Below are 22787 nucleotides of genomic sequence, written 5' to 3'. Positions count from 1 at the left end.
TGAATAAAAATAGAGGTCTAGATTTTTTCTACATTATGTAGATTAAGTGCTATATTGTTCACTGTATTTCCAGTCCTAGGATAGGATTATGAACTCCATGTATACGTAGATAAGGGAAGTCTGACAAAATGCATCAAAAATCTGAATACCTAGTTGTCAATAAAGAAGTATGATGGTAAAGTTTATTTTCTACAATGGTACAGTGTTGATGGTGGGGTGCTGATGTAGCGATATTTGGTTTTGCCACAGGGCGATGGAAATATTTGGGGATCTCAAATATGGTACTCTCGAAGGACCATTGATTATTTTATCACATCCGTGGTTAGTACGAATACTAACTACTGTAAAGCTAACCAATAAGAGGACGGTTCCAAATAAGTAAAAGATGTTCTTTATTGTTATTCCCTGGAGTCGCATAGCTCTTCCAAATCTTATCCAGAAGTTGTCCTTAGAACCTCTAAGGCAAAAGGGATAGCGATCCTGATAAACTATAACAATAACAAATGAAATGAACTGACCTCTTAATTCCTCTCTTGATTGGTTGATACAGCGCTGGGATCTTTGGCGCTTCCTTTGTGATTTTTGATGGATAACACGCGCGTGTTTAATTTGTTTTTTTACTGTCTGGTACTTTTGTTTTTTCAGCTACCCGAATAGTGACAAATTTGAAGATGTTTAAATTTTGAAATGCCTTGCAATCAAGTACCAGCCAAACCAATTTTTAACCATATAAAAATTACACACAGATTAATAACTATTGACAGTGCATAACAAGAAAGTATGCCGAATTATTTAACATGGGTAAGAAACTGCAATATGTTTCTCATATAGCAGCAATACTCTTTACTGTGAGCTGCTTGACTCATGCCATCTGCATTCCATAAAATATATTATACTCCATTCATACCATCTCTAGGATTTACCGAGATTATTTTATAACATTCCAATGAGAATGTATATATATTTACAAAAAGTAGTTTTTTATTGCCTCTGGAACTAAGAACTAGACAAATATCCTCATATAAATTGTGAGATAAAGAATGGCTTTATATGAACAAAATGCCCCGTTTTCTTTTAAATAAGTAGGCACCATGAAAAGTTGCACAAATAATATTGGTAAAATTATTATTTTTCCTTATTGTATGCAATTTGTGTTTTGTGTTCTTGCAACACTTAACAACATCTGATAGCTTCAAAACATGTCCGATCTGTCACTTCTCTGATAACCAGATACAAATTTGTAATTTCAAACAATTTTTTTCGTTAGTGGCGTACAATATGAGTTATTTGAGTGATCTGTCGCAGTCGCAGGAATACTTGAGTTTTAGAAGCAGTATTCCACTCCGTAAAATAGTTGTTGACTCTGGTGGTTCTAAGGTTCGTACTCTTGGATGTCTATTTTTACTCGGCGTTTTATTTGTTCTGTGTATTTGTTCGGTTATTATTATTATTATTGTATGTTTTAGGGATGGCGTATCTTTGATTCGGGTCCTAAGACCGTGAGATGTCCCGTGATTTGTCTTCCTCCTGTGTCCGGCACAGCGGATGCGTTTTTCAGACAGGTTTTGGCTTTGGCTGCAAGAGGAATCCGCGTCATAGCGGCAGAGCCTCCCGTGTATTGGAATATGAAGGAATGGTGCGATGGTTTCAAGAGATTAATAGATTATTTGGAACTGGACAGAGTCCACATTTTTGGAGCTTCTTTAGGTAAGTGAAATTCATTTTTATTTTTTCACCACTAAATGAATTTAATTTAAATTTTCATTTAATGTCGATGTTTTATTTAACTTTATTATCATTCGGTTTATTAAAACAAAAAAAAACGAGGCAGTCTACTAAATTATTGTCACAATGTGAAGTATTGCAACATACCTATGAAGGATTTTTTCAACTATATTTTTATCAAATAATAATAATTACAGCAATTCGTTATTATCGGTTTTGTAAACGAATTTAAACTTTTTATTTGTTAAATACATTTACAATTGATTCTATGAATACTCTATGTAATAAAATACATGTTAAATTTTTTGAATATATTAAATGTTAAAATCAAACACTGATTTTTTGAGTCTACCAAGTTGTATTTTATTTGTTAAAAACACAAAAAATAAATTTTGTGACAAATGTTTCGCCTAGTTGTGGCAATTGCAAACGAATGTGAAGATTAAATGGACTGATGGTCCTTATATAGATATATAGCCATATAATTCTAGGTATTAAAATTATTGTTTTAACATGTGCAGTAATAATTTACGGAAATGTTTGATTTTTACATTTAATATATAAATTAATGGAGTTCTACAACTTTAATGCCAAATTTATGAATAATATGTTAGATTTTTCATAAAATTATGACAAGGAACCTAACCTTTTATTGTCCATTTTATTTGTGTTCATTTTATGCCGGTGTCTTTCGAGGTTTACCAGTAATAATAGTAGGAAACTCCTCTTACGACCATCCTTCAATAGCTCAATGACAAAACACTAAAATTTAGGCTTCGCTTATTTTTTGAAAATGATGCAGTATGCATAGAAACACATGTCGCTCACTCCTTTCAAGAACGTCACAAATCATAAAACTTGATTTTTCAGGAGAATGTTTTTAAAGTTTAAAAATATAATACAATTTATTCAAAGTAAGTATCAAGCCACTTATTGAACTTTTTACTGTGCAACAGATATTTTTAGGTTAAACCTGAAGGTTTTTTCTCCATTTGAAAAATAACTAGTTTATTTAAAAAAAATATTTAAACAATACCTTTTCTTCAAAATGCAAAAACAACACTTTCTGCCCTGTAGCGGGTAAATATTAAGTTAAAAATATGCGTCTTTTGCTGGGATATAGTACATTTTCTGGGCATTCCGAACACATGCACAATTGAAAATTGACGATTTTTGATTTATGACGTTCTTAAAAGGACTGAGCGATGTCACAGCAGATTTTGAGAAAAAGTGGTATTTACCAAGTGAAATTTAAATTAAAAATGGATAGGTATCACCACAAAGTGACTGTCGAATAAATTAGCCTTTACCGTAATGATCATCCAAAAATTTTGAAATATTTAATGATTTGAAATTATAAAAATAAAATGGGAAAATTTTTCTTTATTATTATTTTAGAGATTACAAAAAATATGGACTAAGTAGCTCTTATAATTATTTTGGGAAATAAAAAGACTTTGTTTTTTGATCCACTCACATTTTTATTAACCAACTAGTTTCGGCAACAACCTGTTGCCCTCTTCAGGGTTTAATTTATTGATTGATTTTAAAACAAAGTCTTTTTATTTCTCAAAATAATATATCAATATGATCCACAAAGTTAATGCTTTCAATATTCAAAATATATTCAAAATATAGCTCTTATAATACTAGAGTTATCAAATTAAAATTCTTAAGTGGAAGATTTCGATCCCACTGTTCGATCCAGCTAGGTTAATGATATTTTTTAAATAAGAGACACAAATTTATTTGTTGAACCAGTCATAGCCATTGACCACATATTTTGAATTTTGTTATTTTGCCACAGGCGGATTTCTGGCGCAGAAGTTTGCGGAGTACACAGCCCACCATCCCCGCGTGGCGTCCCTCGTGCTGTGCAACTCCTTCACGGACACGTCCGTGTTCAGCTACCGGGACTCAGCGGCCATCTTTTGGATCCTGCCCTCGCTGGTGCTCAAGCGCATGGTCATGGGCAACTTCTGCGCGGACAAGGCGGACCTTAACATCGTGGAGGCCATCGACTTCATGGTCGAGAGGGTGAGACCGTAGTGACATTAGAATCTAGCCCATGGGTGGCCAACCTTTTCAGCAGCCGGGCCAGATTTTAGAAAAGACATTTTACACGGGCCGTAAAACAAAATTTCTCCTATTATTCAAAGCAAACATATTTATTAAATTAGAGTTAGGCATTACAAAAATTATCAACTTTAGTACTTGACGCCATTATATGGGTCTTGAAATTGTCACGATAGTGAAATACTTCCATATATGGGATATGATACGAACTACGCGCGGTGAAATGTTCTTTTGATGGTTTTAAGTACACTCAAAAATATGTGAAATTCTCCGCGGGCCGCAAATAGACACTGCGGGCCGCGGGTTGGCCACCCTTGATCTCTAGCTCATTTACTTTAATTAGTATAAAAATACTAAATTAGAATACCTAAGCGACTTATACGAGGACATGGGCTGTTTGACGTATGGGGAGCTGAAGAGGGTTTTGTAAAATAGACCAGAATGGCGAAGGAGACGTCAGGATTGAGACCAGAGAGAGAGAGAGAGTACAAAATATCTTCTACTTTTGTCTCAATCCTGTGGATTGGTCTGTAGAAACAAATGACACCTTTTTCGCCACTCCGGTCTATTTTGTGAAACTCTTTTTGACTCATATAGCGTATACAAAATATATAAATTCATTATTTTTCTCACTGATAGATGCTCTACCTACCAGGACTAATGGACCGTGTTATTCATGCTTACCCTTGACATTTTATTTATTATTTTTTAAACTAACTAACCATCACAACACTCTCTGCCTACCTGCGGGGGTAGGCAGAGAAAATAGAACACCACACTAATCTGTATTTGCATTCAATCTTCGCCTCTTTCACATTCCTACATCTTCTCATACATACACGCCGATTATTCCGACTCCTGACCTGACTACTGGGATGGGTGTATTAATTTGCATTCTTGCTGGACTCTCTGTCCCAACTAGAATACAAATTCTCAATTCGTTGTATTAAATGATTGGGTATGTTGTGTAATGGGTGTATTAATTTGGATTTATTTATTTGTTTTTTTTAAAAATGTGAAATATTTGTGTTTTTATTATTTACACAAATATTTCAATTTCATACTATTTCTGTGAGCCTAAGCGGCTCATTATTAGAAATAAGTATCAAATTGTGGTAGAGCGGATTCGAACCAAGAAACTCTGACTTAAGAGCCCGCGACACTAACCACAGGACCACACTAGCTGGACTCTCTGTCCCAACTAGAATATAAATTCCCAATATGTTGTATTAAATGAGGGGGTATGTTGTATGATGGGTGTATTAATTTACCTTCCAGCTGGACTCCCTATCCCCCACTAAAATAACCCATTGCAACACAAAGCCGGCAAATCGCCAGCCAAGGTCAATTTGTTACTGACTCACAAAGCCGATCAATTCGCCGGTTTGTCTTTGAAGTGATTTTTTCTTACATTTAAACTCAATTACAAACCCTTTATTCATAAAAATGACATAAATAATTATATTTCGGTTAAATAAGTATATCTAGCTTACGAACAACAAAAAAAACCTTTTTTGTTTTACCATTTTTATTTTGTGTGTAATAATGTTATTGTAATAAAAAAAAAATGTGACAAAATTGAATTGTGTGTTGTATGAACAAATTATGTCATATTATTTTTTGACATCTCATCAAAGATGAAGGAGAATATAGAAGTCTGGGCATTTACGGGGCTGACGACCGTCGTAGGCTGGTTTAAGTGATCACTTTACACACGTGTAACATTCAACTATTCTACCCATTATTGACAACCACACTACTCAAATTCTTGGAAGTTCTATATATATGAACCAATTTAGAAACCTTGTTCTTGAATCACTAGAACCACACTACTCAAATTCTTGTATTTTTTTTTTGAATTACCTAACGTCCAAGTGACTCTGAAATCTAGCTACGGCTTATGCAACACCGTTTATCATGTCCCTACTCAGGCTTCAACTTTATAAGTTTCATATCCTATGCCTACTTGTGAGTGGATTTACTCTTTATGTTTAAAGTTACTATAATTTCATGTAATTCATGAGTGAAAATTCTAGGCAAAAACACTCGCTATCTCGCTAGAGGCATGAGTTTATACATTTCAATGATTCTAAGTTAGCAGTGAAGTTACTTAGGTGTATGATTTTAATTCTTGATTTTACTCAGGTAGTGAATTTACTTGTTTATTCTTATATCTATGTACATACATACATTTCTATCAAAAACTTACATTGCGCCAAATTCTTGTAAGTTCTATATACAGCCTATATATACTACATAAACTTCTATAAAACAGCCTATAACGGCCGTCAGCCCCGTAAATGCCCAGACTTCTATATTCTCCTTCATCTTTGATGAGATGTCAAAAAATTATATGAAAAATACTCCTATAATTTTAGATAATCCAGATTTGTGGACAAGTATTTGGACACACTCAAAATGTTGTAAATTATGTCATCTCTATTAGTGGTGCAATGGGTTAAATGATTGTGTACGTTGTGTGATGGGTGTATTAATTTCCATACCAGCTGGACTCGCTGTCCCAACCCGAGCTGGCCTCGCGCCTCACGCTCAACTGCATGCCCTGCGAGGTGAACCCGCAGCAGCTGGGCAACCTGCCCGTCACGGTGCTGGACGTGTTCGACGAGTACGCGCTGAGCGGGAAGGTGCGGGAAGACTTGTACAAGAGCTACCCGCAGGCCAAGCTCGCGCACCTCAAGACCGGGGGCAACTTCCCCTACTTGAGTCGCTGCGACGAAGTCAACCTGCACATTCAGGTAACTATTTTTTTTTATAACCCTTATCCGCACCTAATGGTGCATAGGGCACTGCATCAAATTGACGCAGTGTTATCTTGATCATTACTTACATGAAGGCAAGGTGATCACTCTTGCGCTTCAGGAACCAGTCCAGGGTAATATTAAATAAATATTACAGTGTTAAATCACTAATATTTATTTTCACCTCCCCCCCTGGGAATCGAACCCGGGACCTCCAGCACAGTAGCTAAACACGCTGACCATTACACCACGGAGGCGGACAAAAGGTAACTATAGCTTACATTACTTTTTGACATCTCGTCAAAGATGAAGAAGAATATGGAAGTCTGGGCATATAATGATTTTTTCACTCTAATATTGATTTATGGGGGTAAAATAAATATTAGTGATTTTTTCACTGTCATATTTATTCAATATTACCCTGGACTGGTACCTGAAGCGGAGGGCTGATCACCTTTCATTCATGTGTAAACGATCAAGATAATACTGTGTTTATATGACGCAGTGCCCTATGCACCATTGGGGTGCGGATAAGGGTTTTATTATTATTATTAATATTGATTTATTATTACCTGGGACTGGTAATTGAAGCGCAAGACTTGTCACTTTAGCTTCCTGTTATTGACGCTCAAAATAACACTGCTTCAATGCGATTCAGTACCCTATGCACCATTGAGGGTGGATAAGTGTTAGAAGAAAAATGAGAAGACTGTGAGGGGATCACCAATGTGGAAGAGGGAAAAACTTTTAAAGGGAGAGTGGTATGGCGTTCTGTCCTCTTGAGCATAATATGGGGTTCAAGTTTTTTTTTTTGGTACGGGTGGCAATATTGGTGATTGTCTTGGTGAAATAATGTACGTATTGGCTCTGAGTAACAACTATTTATTGTTTTTTGACATCTCATCAAAGATGAAGAAGAATATGGAAGTCTGGGCATTTACGGGGCTGACGACCGTCATAGGCTGGTTAAAGTGATCACTTTAAACACGTGTCACATTCACCAGTTCTACCCATTATTGACAACCATACTACTCAAATTCTTGGAAGTTCTATATATATGAACCAATTTAGAAACCTTGTTCTTGAATCACTAGAACTTCATTAGAGACATTTATTGGTGAGATGTAAAGAAGCTTTTTACTAAGCAGAAACTCTTATATTAGTATGTGAGGTCCGAATCTTGGATTATAATCACACACATGAGAAACGCCAGAAAACACTATTTTCATTTTTTTATTTAAGCTTATAATTTGACCAGATAATTTATTTATTTCCATATTCTTCTTCATCTTTGATGAGATGTCAAATAATAATATGAAAATAACTCCTGTAATTGGAGATAATCCAGATTTTGTGAACAAGTATTTGGACACACTCGAAATGTAAAACTATAACTTAATTTATAATGAAACTAAGTAATAGTAGTAAACAACTGCAGACTTTTTCTTCCTGGCTACATCCTAGCTTATTGTGCTTGTAGACTGCTGGGGTCAGCTCTCCTCGTCCTCAGGTTATAGGTCCTTCTGTCCTGGACAACGTCACCTAAGCCATGCCTTTGAATCATGTTATCTTTCTGCATCACCCATGAATTCCTTTGTCTTCCCCTAGATAACTTTCAAGGAAGATCCATTTCTATCGCCTGGTTGACTACATGTTCGGGTTCTCTGCGTCCTATACGCCCATACAATCTCAATTGTCTTTCTTCTACCTTACTACAAGTGCAGACTCATCTGATCAAATCGTTGAGCAATGTCAAGTTGATTATGTTGATCAGAGTTTCTGCTTAGTAAAAAAGCTTCTTTACATCTCACCAATAGATGTCTCTAGTGAAGTTCTAGTGATTCAAGAACAAGGTTTCTGAATTGGTTCATATATATAGAACTTCCAAGATATTTGAGTAGTGTGGTTGTCAATAATGGGTAGAATTGGTGAATGTTACACGTGTGTAAAGTGATCACTTAAACCAGCCTATGACGGTCGTCAGCCCCGTAAATGCCCAGACTTCCATATTCTTCTTCATCTTTGATGAGATGTCAAAAAAAAAAAAAAATAATAATATGATCATGTTGAACATGATAAAAATAGTGGACACATTGGTAACATAAACCGAGCTAGGACACAAAATGCCGAACCCTCTTCTACTGGAACGGAAGGTCTGCTGATGACAGTCAACAGTCCGCCTTCTCCTGAGTGCAACGTGGTTTCCTCCCAGCAATGAGCAAATGCTGACAAGCTCCTGATTGGCCCTCACTACAGATTATGTAGATTTCCCTCCTGTTCCCAACACAGATTTAAATAAAAAGAAGTTTACTTAGAAGATATGTACACTGTACATAATAAATAAAATAAAACCCTTACTGCACCCCAATGGTGCATAGGGCACTGCTTCATATAAACGCAGTGTTATCTCGTTCGATTACACATGAAGGAAAGGTGATCAGCCCTCCACTTCAGGTACCAGTCCAGTGTAATATTGAATAAATATTAGAGTGAAAAAATCACTTATATTTATTAAACCCCCCTGGGAATCGAACCCGGGACCTCCAGAACGGTAGGCGAGCATGCTGACCATTACACTACGGAGGCGGACATAATACATAATAAGGAAGGTAAATAATAAATGCGATTCCCATCTAAAACTAATAAAAATATCAAGTTGATGTGTTGAGACGTCATCACAAGATGTCCCTCATTTAGTGTGGACATGTCCAATTTTTTAAAAAGAATGATTTAAATTGGAAACAGGATGTACGAAAGAATGTATGTAGTTGACAAAAATTGATGAGGCAAAAGGGCATAAAGATCTAACAGATTTAGTGGGGTCTTATTTAGAAAATATGACAGGACGAATGAGACAAACAAATGAACTATGTGATAAATCTTGATTGATATAAGAAATTGAATCCATTATATTGTATTGTTTTTAGGGATTAACATTATTAATTTATTATATTCATTCACTATCATTTTTAAGATGAAACTGATTATCTTCTTCTTCTTTATCTTGTTGTAGGCCTTGTGGCCTGTTTTTAGGAGGGATTAGCCTCCTGCGATGCTGATTCCCAGTTATCGACCCATCTCTTTGGTGGTCTGCCCGGAAGTCATCTACCATGGGGTTGGCCGTACAGTGCGATGTGGGGGAGCCTGGATGGTTCCATTCTCCTCACATGCGCATACCATTGTCTCCTTCGTTGCCTTCCCCACCTAACGACATCTTCGATCTCGCATATTTCCCTGAATATGCTATCAATATATGGCAAAGAAATAGCATTGATTTGAACTGATTTTCCCATATTATATTATGAGGTAGTTGAATGTATATTCTCGCAGGGTGGCTCTATGTGTATGGACTGTAGTGGACTCTGTCGCCCAATTTCAGTATTATTTGATATGTTTAGTATATGAGTATATCATAATATCATGTATTTGAAATAAACAACTCCCCTTTTTCCTAATAAAATCTTCACTAAAATTCATCAGTAAAAGGGTGAAATAAATGTTAGAGTGAAAAATCATTTATATTTAATTTTACATCCCCTGGGAATCGAACCCCGGACCTGCAGCATGGTAGCTAAACGCTGGCCACTACGCTATAGAGGCGGATAAAAGTTTAAAAAATTAATATATAATAATAATAAAACCCTTACACGCACCCCAATGGTGCATAGGGCACTGCGTCATATAAACGCAGTGTTATCTTGATCGTTTACGCATGAAGGAAAGGTGATCAGCCCTCCACTTCACGTACCAGTCCAGGGTAATATTGAATAAATACAACAGTGAAAAAATCACTTATATATTTATTTTACCCCCCTTGGGAATCGAACCCGGGACCTACAGAACGGTAGCAGAGCGTGCTGACCATTACACTACGGAGGCGGACAGAAAATAAAAACATAACACAGAAGTGTATATACAACTTTGCTTATGTTATGAAACTGGGTGAAACTCTATGTTGATAACTGGAATGACATTATTTTAGATAGTGTTATGTTTGTTATTTCATGAAATTATCACTTTATAGGCGTCAATTATGCGTAGATAAACAATCATTATAAATTCCCGAAATTTTAATTTTTTTGTGATGTGAATATTCACAAATAAGTGGAATTTATTGAATTGGTATCTACTCTCTAGAATTTTAGAAAGTAAATGCAATCATTTGGCATCTAATTTCTAGAAATTTCTAGATGCCAAATATAGATAGATGTATGTACTTTGTTTTTTACCACTTGAGTTTTATTATAGACTACATGTTTTAGAAGTTAAACTTCCATCATTCAGGTCTGTATAATAACTAAAATATAAAATATAAAATTGTTCTATAAATAAGGAGAGGGGAAAGTAAGGGGAAGGGGTTAGTCAAGGAACGGAGTTTGAAAACAAAGGAAAAATGGAATAAATTATTATTAGAATTCAGGTTTATTAAATAATATATTGTTTCAAAATTCTTCGCCATTGCTTTCCATTTTTCCTTTGTTTTCAAACTCCGTTCCTTGACTAACCCCTTCCCCTTACTTTCCCCTCTCCTTATTTATAGAACAATTTTATATTTTATATTTTAGTTATTATACAGACCTGAATGATGGAAGTTTAACTTCTGAAACATGTAGTCTATAATGAAACTCAAGTGGTAAAAAACGAAGTGTTTTCTTTAATCATTGTAACATGTCTTACCACAAAGTTAATGCCGAAACAATAAATACAATATAGATAGATGTATATCACTCGGTAAGTCTCCAGTCTAACTGAAAAAAAAAAAAAACTCTTTAGTTTTTTGAAATTTGACTTTATTTATCAACTTACTTTCCTTCAAGAGTGATACATTCATTTTAATGCTCCTCTATCTTTTTGCCTTTTTTTGTCTAACAATTTGTCTTTGCTTTCGAAATAGGCCTCATTATGGCAATCATTTCCTCATTTGAGCCGAATTTCTTTCCCCGGAGCATGTTATTGATGTGTGCAACAATCCAGTAGTCACTGGGGCCCAGATCTGGAGTGTACAGTGGGAAAGGAAGAAGTTTGAAGCGTTATTTATTCAATTCAACCATAATTTTCATCGGCTTGTAACACGGTCCATTGCCTTGGTGAAACGGCACTTTTTTTGCATGTGAGGCCATTTTTATTTTTATTTTAACATTCAATTGACCTAATAATATCATGTAATATCTGCTTTTGATTGTTTTACCTTTCTCAAGTTACTCAATGAACAAAATATGTCCCGAAATACGGATGCCATAACCTTGCCAGGCGACATATGTGTTTGTGATCGCTTTGGAAGAATTCAGCGGCTGCTGTCCACTCAGATGACGATCTTTTTTATTTAGGTGTGTAGTACTGGATCCATGTTTCATGTATTGTCACATACTGACATAAGACATCTTTTTTATCTCACTTAAACAGCTCCAAACAGCGCTCTGAATGGTCGAAGCTTTGCTGTTTTTGGTCCAGTGTGAGCAAACGCAATACCCAATTTCAAAAGCAACTTACGCATGCTTGAATTTTTGTGTGAAATTGTAAACATTGCATCTTCTGATATCTTTGAGGTGTCAGCTATTTCATATAACTTCTATTTACGATCTTCTAAACTTCTTCCAAAACTATTTTGTGGACTTTTTTATGATTTCAGGAACAACTGCCAATTTTGGGTGACCAAAGAGTTCAGCATCATTCGATGTGCCTTACGTAAAGTGCTCTAACTACATTTTTGTCAATTTTAAGATATTTGGTGTATGTTATCAACTGACCGTTATCTACAAATATAAACAAACAAAAAATATACATAAAATAAATAACGCCTAGTTTTCAGGCGTATAAGATGCTATCTACATCGTATTTTCGAAACGAACTGAACTCCTAAAACGCTAACTACTTAATTTTGACAAAGCATAAAGTTTCAAAAGGATTTAATACATTATTTTATCGTATTTTTTAATGTATAATACTACTTTAGAATTTCAGATAAAACCTTAAATTAATAAAAAAAATACGTTGAAAAATCTTCTAAGCTCTCTCCTGTAAAGTAACAGATTTGCAGATAGAGTACTTTACGTAGGGGCCGTCGCATTGATATTTGTACAGCCGCATTAAAATTCAGAATTCCTGTCAATAATAATTGATTTCCCTCTTACAGTGTCTCCATAACGTTTATCGAGCCACTATTTGGCTTCAACAGCTTTAAAAAAAATACATTTAATCAGTACACAATTTTGTTTTAAATTACAAAACTGGGGTCACTAAAACCACCGTAACTTGTAAACTAATTGTCAGAATGCAATGAAATTTTGTCATGGTATTCTGACAACTAACAATAGTATTGCCATATCAATATATATTTAATTACAGATACATCTCCGACAGTTTCAAGATACTCCATATTCAGCATCCTCAAAGTCATCCAAAGGTAAGATAATAGACTGCTAATGTACATTTCCATTGGAAATTTGTTGCCATTCTTGGGATTATTTTTCTAATAGATGTGTATTTTAATATTTTAAGATCAGGCAAAAAGACTTAACTTTAAAATACATGGTGGAATGTCAATTTTTTAATATTTAAATAAAATATTGTTCTTGCCGTGCTTGTGCCCTATAAATAAGTACATAATACTGTTGTTATTATGTTGGGAATTTGTGAAATACAGTGGAACCTCTCATAATGAACATAATTCCTTAGAATCTTTCTCGTTACGTGAAACAATTTGTTTTGATTGGCGCCGAAGTCCCGGCTCACAAGTGAATGTCGTGGGAAAGGGACTCTCCTTTTCTCTGTAACTCGTTATGCAAAATATCGCTCTTTAAGGTAGCAACTTTTTAACAAACTTTATAAAATAAATCAAATTTGTTTTAACTAATTTTTATTACTTTGTCCGCCTCCGTAGTGTAATGGTCAGCACGCTCGGCTACCGTTCTGGAGGTCCCGGGTTCGATTCCCAAGGGGGGTAAAATAAATATAAGTGATTTTTTCACTGTAATATTTATTTAATATTACCCAGGACTGGTACCTGAAGCGGAGGGCTGATCACCTTTCCTTCATGTGTAAACGATCAAGATAACACTGCGTTTATATGACGCAGTGCCCTATGCACCATTGGGTGCGGATAAGGGTTTAAAAAAAAAAAAAAAATTATTGGTACAATTTATAACCGGTTTCGACAAGAACCTTGTCATCATCAGGGTTTATGTACTAAAACATTGAAATACTCACAGTTAATTACCCTTCCCTTACCAAAAACTTCCACGCACTCCATCCACATAATTATTTATTTATTTTTATTTATTTATTTAATATAGTTACATTTTTAAGTACAACATAATACAATTTCTAAACATTTATACATATGGCAAATTTAAAGTTTTAGATTCGCTGTGCCTCTCCAAAAAGAGACTGAGCTCTTGTGTTTGGAAAGAGACTTACACTCAAGGTTTAATGTTTTATATAATTAATGGTATAATAGTATTTTTTTATATTTTTTTTCAAGATTTATCTGTAATGGGCATTTTTTTTCTTAAGAATTTTTATATCTTCTATTTTTTTAATTTCTTTAGGGAGTTTATTGAAATATTTATAAGAAAATATTATTTAAAAACTCCTAAATGTTAAGATTCTTGACAAGGTTCTTGTCGAAACCGGTTGGATAAAGTGTACCAATAAAAAGTGGTTAAAACAAAGTTGTTTTATTGTATAAAGTTTATAAAATGTGCCACAAAATATCTGCGAAAAACATTCAAGAAACTTTTTAACATTTTTTTTTGCTCATGCGAATTCCCCGTTACGAGAGGTGCTCATTATGAGAGATTCCACTGTAATTATATATGATAGTAGAAGAACCCCTCTTATCTGTGTAACCTTTAGTATTGCCAAATCGCAAATAAAGTCAGATTATCAGAAATTGCAGAAAAATACAGATTTGCAGTGAAATGAACAATGAAAATATCTGGACTCTAAAATTAATTGTACTGTTCTCTACATTAAAAACATTGCAATAACCGCACAAAAGCTGTTATTATTGTTGAAAAAGAGCAATACAATAATGCATAAGTACAAAAATTTAAGGTACAGTAAAAAAAATATTAATTGATTAATCCACCACCGTAGTGTAATGGCAGCACGCTCGGTTACCATTCTTGAGATCCCGGGTTCGATTCCTAAGGGAGAGTCAAATAATATAAGTTATTTTTTTACTCTAATATTTATTCAAGTACCTTGACTGGTTCCTGAAGCTGAGGGCTGATCACCTTTCTCTCATGTGTTAACGATCGATAACACTGTATTTATATGATGCAGTGCCTTATGCGCCATTGGGGTGCGGATAAGGGTTTGAAGTAGAGAAGAAAAAATAATTTGAAAAAGTCTGTTTTTGTTCAAGAAATTTGACTGTTGAGTTTGAGTGGTGGACCAGCAAAGGGCGTACGAGAGGGGTTGTACTGTATTAAGTTTAATGGAATTTAACTATAAAAAAATGGTGTAATGTAATTTATTTTTATAAGCAGAAAAAGTTTGCTCATTCAAAAAACTGTACTTATTTAAGAAAGTAGTGTAATGGTTAGCGAGTTTAGCTACCATGCTGGAGGACCCGGATTCGATTCCCAAAGAGGACTTATTAATATTAGTGATTTTTCACTTTATTTAATATCTCTTTGACTGGTTCCTGTAGCGCAGGACCAATCAATCGCCTTGTCCTCATGTGTTTGACAATCAAGATAACGCTATGCCGATACTATGTAGTGCCCTATGCACCATTGAGTGCAGATAATGGTGAAAGTAGTTGTTGGAAATTAATGTTGTTTTAATTTTGCAAACTAGTAGTTAAACATTCTGCCAATCTCAATTTAACATTTTCTTTGATTTAAGGTTTATGTTTCTTAGTTCTATTTAATTTTTGCAAAACTTTCACAAAGAAATCCTCAGTTTAGTGAACTAAGAACTCTGAAAAAATGATCAGTAATAAATCTTCCATAGTTGTTCAGATGATCTGTCTAATAACAACTGTCAATGAAGAGACTAGAAATCAAAATGGTGGCAAAAGAGTTTGTGCACTTGTAAGTTGGTCAACCTGGAAAAGAGTATATTTTTATTGTTTTTTCTATGACATTTTATTTATGATTTTTGGTAAATGGCGACAAAATAAGTTGTACACTTGTAAGTTAGCCAACCTGGAAAAGAGTATATTTTTATTGTCTTTTTCTATACAATTTTATTACTCTTTTTTGGAAAATGGCAACAAAATAAGTTGTGCACTTGTAAGTTGACCAACCTAGAAAAGAGAAAAATTCTTACTAATTTTTTTCTATGAAATTATTATAACTGATTTTCATTTTATGATGTTTGAGTTTTGAATTAGCAAGGGTTTACATTTGTTTGTTATATTACAGAGATATCTGGAATGCTATAGAAATATGCATATATAAAATGTATGTAGGTATGTATTGTTTGATTTAATGTAGCAATATGATTTATTTTTTTATTTCTTAATATAAATTGTTTGAAATTTACAAAACAAATTTTGTAATACTATTTTTATTATATAAAAAAAATGTTAAGTTGAAGAGGGGACTGACACCTTTAATTGGATTTGATGATCGTACTTTAAAAATGGTAAACTTTTACAAATAAGTATTTTTTTTCTTCTAAAATTGATAAAATATGTCTATCAATTTGATATAATTTTATTTTAAATATGTAATTTTATGCCACGCTTGATTTTTTATATTTAGAATTGATAATTATTAAAATATTTAGGTACTTAAACACAGTAAAATCCCGTTTAATGCTGATTTCACGTATTTATGATTTTACTTGGTACTTAAAAAGCACTTCATTTACGCTTGAAAAGCAATTTATTTTACTATTTTCTTGTTTGTATATCTATGGCAAGAATATTTCTACTATTTATAATTAAAATTAATATTTGAAGCACTAACTTTGTAATTCTCCATTTTATAATTAAAATATAACTTTGTTTTAAAATCACTATAAATATTTTATTATAATTTATTATTAGATTAAAACCAATATTTTTAGCTTTTCCACTTTTTTATTTGACCAGCGACCGGGTTTCGTCGTTACCGACATCATCATACTGGTATCTAATAATAAATTAAAAATGCAATTCCATCACGAAGTGTCAGTGGATAATATAAATCTATTTTATTATAACTTAATTATAATTTTTACCGGTTTCAAAGCTGACTGACTTCTTCTTCAAGACTGATAAATACTATTATTATCATTATATTGTAGCATTAATCAGTCTTGAAAAAGAAGCGGTTAGCTTCGAAACCGGTAGACATTCTAATAAAGTTATAATAAAATATTTATAGTAAGTTATAGTTGAAGTTATATTTTAATTATAAAATGGGGAATCACAAAGTTATTGCTTCAAATATAAATTATATTTCTATTATTCGTCTTTTTCTGACCTGCCCGCGCCTGCTAGAAATTACTGTTTACCATTTTCGCTTCGAAAGCGTCAATCGGGGTATTACTGTATTTAAAAATGCTCATATTTATTATAATTTGTTATTTAATCTTATATTATGAATGGAGCAAATCGGACCGGTTTGTAAGATTCTCATAGATATATCTCTGCAATTGAATGATATTATAGGCCACTCTACGTACTGAGTTTTTCATATATCATACATAGTATACATGTCGCTCACTCCTTTCAACAACGTCATAAATCAAAAATCGACAATTTTCAGTTATGCATGTTTTCGGAACGCCCAGAAAATGTACTATATCCCAGCAAAAGCGGCATATTTTAAACTTTATATTTACCCGCTACAGGGCAGAAAGTGTTGTTTTTGCATTTTGAAGAAAAAGTATTGTTTAATTATTTTTTTTAAATAAACTTAATATTTTTCAAATGGAGAAAAAACCTTCAGGTTTTACCTAAAAAGATCTGTTGCACAGTAAAAAGTTTAATGAGTGGCTTGATATTTATTTTGAAAACATTGTAATATATTATTTATTGATTTGGCGTTTAATTTGTAGAGCTCCATTTTAATTTATGTATTAATTTTAAATCAAACACAGATTTTTTGAGTCTACTAAGTTGTATTTTATTAACAAAAACACATAAAAAATTATATTGATAATGCCCTAACAAGGCGAAACAATTGTCACAATATAATTTTTTATGTGTTTTTGTTAATAAAATACAACTTAGTAGACTCAAAAAATCTGTGTTTGATTTAAAATTAATACATAAATTGTAATATATTTTTAAACTTTAAAAACGATATCCTGAAAAATCAAGTTTTTTGATAAATGACGTTGTTGAAAGGAGTGAGCGATATGTATACTTATGTATTTGGCTGTTTTATATTTGTTTTTTTTCTTCCATTTGGTAATTTCGGTCACTCTCTGCGCTGTGATACTCGGTCTGCTAATGCCAGAATGATGAAATATCACATCGATAAAAGTTTAACGAGTTTAACTTGTGACACTGAACTAGTCTTGTATTAAAATGTATGTTATCTATAACTCCTCTTAAACATCAAAATATAAAGAATATTATAATTTGATTTATTTTGTTTTTTAAATAATTGTGTTCTTTTGTTTTTTTAATATGCATAAAAATTGAGGGATCATTAATATAGGAAATTATGGAGTCTGTAGCTGGCCTATACCGCATGCTAAAAGTAAAATGCTCTAAACACTGTCAATTTGAAAATAATTTGAGTTTAGCTATATTACTCTCAGATTATATTTTCTTTTTGTCTATTGGAGTGGTCCCCAAACTCCGGGCCACCCAAGACCTTCCTTAAAATACAAAATTGTATAAAAAAATTGATTGTATTGCCATTTCTGACATATTATCCGTGTAAAGCAGGGTTTTCTATAACGACAGCAATAAAAAAAAAAACAACGGAATAAGCTGGACATAAGCAACACTCTTCAGGTGTCATTGTCTCATATTACCCCGTGATAGAACCGTCTCGTTGCAAAGAAATAAGCTTAGGGTTTGTATTCATTTACCGTTCAAATGTTGAAATGTGAAATAACTTAATAATAACTTAAATATTTTTTTTGGTGTAACTGTATTTTATTTATGATGTTTGATAGATGTTCGAATGATGAAATAAGGAAAGAATGCAAGGCTGACATAAGTACTATCGATAAAATTAAGAAAGGTGTGTTGAGATGGTTTGGACATGTGGAACGTATGAGTGAGGAAAGAACGGTTAGACGAATTTATGATGCGAATGTAGTTGGAAAAAGAAGCAGAGGAAGACTCATTCGTTCCACATGTCCAAACCATCTCAACACACCTTTCTTAATTTTATCGATAATGATTATTAATTGAGAAAAACATGGCACGATCAGGTATGTCCAATACTTGAAAGCGGCCGGGTCAGGAGTCGTAATAATCATCGGGTATGTATGAGGAGATGCATGAACGTGGAAGAGGCGAAGAATGTTTGAAAAGACAGAGTGGTGTGGCGTTCGATTCTCTCTGCCTACCCCTGCGGGGAAGCGGCGTGATGGTTAGTTAGTTAGTTAGTTAGTATTTTATTTTGAAGGGATGTTTTAATACAATTAAATTGAAAATTATTCATTCAAAACAATCTAAAATATAAACAATCAATGACCCCACTGTGGTGGGTTTCCGTAAAATTATCAAACGTTGACTGGTCTGCGGCGATATAAAGGTCGGGGCTTCTATTGCAACGAGAACATTTTAAAGTTTTTTTAAGAATGGCAAAACAAGGTTCTCTCTCGATAGCGTACTGTTACCTAACAAAATTGGCAATGTTGAAGGTATCACAAGATACTAAATAGATAAGAAATGGTCACTTTACTATTGAGTAAGGGATATGTACTAAAGTTTGTAGTGATAACTTGTAATTTTAAACAAAAATTTCTATGCATGTTGTCTTTCGAAATTTATAAATACATTTAGTTTATTTTTTTAATACTTCATATTGGAGTCTCGGCAATTTTAGTGTGCTCGATTGAAGTATTGAGGTGACATTATTTGCATGTGTATTTAAAATAAGGTGTTCATAAATTATGTAAATTAATATTAAATTGATGAAAAAGACTCTTATTCCATTTTTACTATTCCAAGATTGGATTTTGGCTGTTCATTGTATTCTACGTGTAAATTTTAATACTATAGTAAATTAAGTATATTTTCCAAATGAAATTTAATTATTTCGTCTGCTGTGGAAGTAGAGATGTTTTACTGATTTATAAATTTAGTAATACAGCCGTTAAGTTTCTCACCATTTAATATGTTGCAAACGATAAATGTTTAGATTCCTTTTTTCACACATAACTCGGTCTTATGTTGCTATCATTTTTTTCTATGTGGAATACACAAAACTATATTATATGCTAGATATTTTTTCAGCTAAAAAGACATCTTAGTTTGAATGAAAAATTGTTACTGCATAAATATAATTTTAATGCATATGTTTAATATAAGTTTGGTAGGTACGTGGAAAACAATTGCAAATCCAAAATGCAAATATTCTTTTTCTTCTTCTTCTGACCTTTATCTGCACTCAATGGTGCATAGGGTGCTACACTGTATTTAAACATTTGTTATCTTGTTTGATAAATACATGGAGCAAAGGTGATCAGCTCTGCGCTTTAGGTACAAATCCAAGTAAGTCCAGGGCAGTATCAAATCAATATTAGAGTGAAATATCACTCGTATTTGTTTTGATCCCCCTGGAAATTGAACCGGGACCTCTAGCACGTTAGCCGAATGTGCTGACCACTAAACTCAGAAGCTAGTTTTCTTTTTGTGTTTTGTTCGTGTCGGGTTGTGGTCTTGTGTATACTGTCGCGGACTCTTACGTCAGAGTTTCTCGGTTCGAACACCTCTACCGCAATTTGATACCTATTTTTAATAATGAGCCGCTTAGGCTCACAGAAATAGTATGAAATTGAAATATTTGTAAAAATAATAAAAACACAAATATTTATCTTTTCTTTTTAAAAAAAAAGTATTCAGTAGAGACAAATTAGTGATTTTTTAGAATATTTTACTACCAGTTTTCAGGAAGCAATCATATAGGTATGCAATGTTATGTTTATATAATTCTGAAAACCATAATTTCTCCCTCCTTTAAATTAGACATTTTGAATTTACTATTGTTTTTCTCACACCAACAGAATTATTATTGTTTCATGTAGATTTCATTCTTATAAGTTTTTATAAATTGGGTGGAGTAAATATTATTAATGGTTTTCAAATTATACTCAAGGTTATATTTATATATATATATATATATATATATATAATGTGTGTTGCGTTGTTTGCTAAATAAAAATATTATTTAGTTTAAGATATTTAAGAGCAGTTGTTACGTAAACTTACCTGTATTTTTATACTGAATAAAATATCTAAGGTATGGCTTGTTTTTTATTTATGTGTTTTCGATGTCTTATCATACGCGAACGTAAGTTTTGACATAATTTACAACATTTTGAGTGTGTCCAAATACTTGTTCACAAAATCTGGATTATCTTCAATTACAGGAGTTATTTTCATATTATTTTTTGATATCTCATCAAAGATGAAGAAGAATATGGAAGTCTGGGCATTTACGGGGCTTACGACCGTCATAGGCTGGTTTAAGTGATCACTTTACACACGTGTAACATTCACCAATTCTACCCATTATTGACAACCACACTACTCAAATTCTTGGAAGTTCTATATTTATATGTGAACCAATTTAGAAACCTTGTTCATGAATCACTAGAACTTCACTAGAGACATCTATTGGTGAGATGTAAGGAAGCTTTTTACTAAGCAGAAACTCTTATATTAGTATGTGAGATCCGAATCCTGGATTATAATCACACACATGAGAAACGCCAGAAAATACCATTTTCATTTTTATTATTTTTATTTTAGTAATCACTTAAACCAGCCTATGACGGTCGTAAGCCCCGTAAATGCCCAGACTTCCATATTCTTCTTCATCTTTGATGAGATATCAAAAAATAATATTTGACATAATTTTTTTGTGGTTGTTAATCATGGGTAGAATGGTGAATGATACAGTATACAAAGTGAGCACTTAAACCAGCCAATCAGAGGTTATAAGCCCTGTTTCCAGACATATTCATTTTTATTAATTGATTCGGCAGTCACTTGTGTAATCTATCCATTTTTAATTTAATTTTTACTTAGAGTAAATACCCTTTTTCTTAAAATCTACTGTGACATGTGTTTCGATGCATTATGCATCATTTTCGGTGTTTGAAAATGATGTGGAATGCATCGAAACACGTGTCAGAGTAGATTTTAATAAATTGTGGTATTTATTAAGTAAAACTTAAATTGAAAATATTATTTTTCACATATGTTGAGATATTAATAAAATGAAGCAAATACAGAAATTTAAAAAAAAATTTGGACACATTAAAAATATTTTAAATTGATTTTCGTATAAAATTAGAAAAATTCATGACGTAACGCTCTTTCCCTAAGTACTGGGATCTAGATGTTGTATTAAGAATATTGGTGGATGTGTCAAATGTTTTATATGATAGAAGATGGAAGTCTGAGCAAAGAAAGTCGATAATGAGCAGAATGGTAAACGTAACACAATGTAATTTATATTTGAAGCACTAACTTTGTGATTTTCCATTTTATAATTAAAATGTAATTTTGTTTTAAAATCACTATAAATATTTTATTATAACTTAATTATAATGTCTACCGGTTTCGAAGCTAACCACTTCTTTATCAAGACTGATTAATCAGTCTTGATAAAGAAGCGGTTAGCTTCGAAACTGGTAGACGTTATAATAAAATATTTATACTGATTTTAAAACAAAGTTACATTTTAATTATGTATAAAGTGATAGCTTAACCAGCCAAATGCCAGGTCACAAGCCCTGGGATGCTCAGATATCCATCTTCTTTGAATGAAAATATATATTAATAACAAAACAATAATAAATATAGATCTCAAGTTGACATACTTATACACGTTTAATAATGCAGTGTCTCAAGGTGGAGACTGACCGGAGCATTTCGTCGTAACATAACGTTGTAACATCGCTCGCGGCGAGCATCAGCGAGCATCTGAAACTATGGATGGAGCGCTCGGCTCAGTGTACTGACTGCCTGAATGCTCGCATCGTAACGTAACACGTTACGACGAAATGCTCCGGGCAGTCTCCACCTTGTACAAGAATATATGTAATAGTAAGTAAACTGTATGAAGAATATATAAATATATTTAGGTATTC

At 33.1% G+C, this 22787-nt stretch overlaps 1 protein-coding gene across 2 annotated transcripts; it reads left to right on the top strand.

The window, feature by feature from the left end:
* Positions 1-715: 715 nt before the first annotated feature.
* LOC148304980 (maspardin-like) lies at positions 716-20932 on the top strand. 2 transcript variants are annotated; one of them, XM_088267427.1, is made up of 7 exons: positions 716-801; positions 1268-1377; positions 1467-1707; positions 3533-3762; positions 6309-6557; positions 12906-12963; positions 15935-17631. In XM_088267427.1, exons 1-7 carry the CDS (start codon positions 798-800, stop codon positions 15952-15954), a joined length of 912 nt encoding a protein of 303 aa, XP_088123553.1. In that variant the 5' UTR covers positions 716-797; the 3' UTR covers positions 15955-17631. The 2 variants fall into 2 exon arrangements, 1 of the variants encoding a protein (XP_088123553.1); XR_015838266.1 differs by lacking the exons at positions 716-801; positions 15935-17631 and adding an exon at positions 20656-20932 and having other exon boundaries at positions 1175-1377; positions 12906-13665.
* Positions 20933-22787: the final 1855 nt, after the last annotated feature.

The sequence above is a fragment of the Brachycentrus maculatus genome, unplaced genomic scaffold, assembly GCF_059751285.1.
Source record: "Brachycentrus maculatus isolate JH-2025_06_01 unplaced genomic scaffold, ASM5975128v1 h1tg000294l, whole genome shotgun sequence".
Classification (NCBI taxonomy): Eukaryota; Metazoa; Arthropoda; class Insecta; order Trichoptera; family Brachycentridae; genus Brachycentrus; species Brachycentrus maculatus.
The sequence above is the reverse complement of the archived record's forward strand: the minus strand, read 5'-3'. Positions and strand labels throughout refer to the sequence as shown.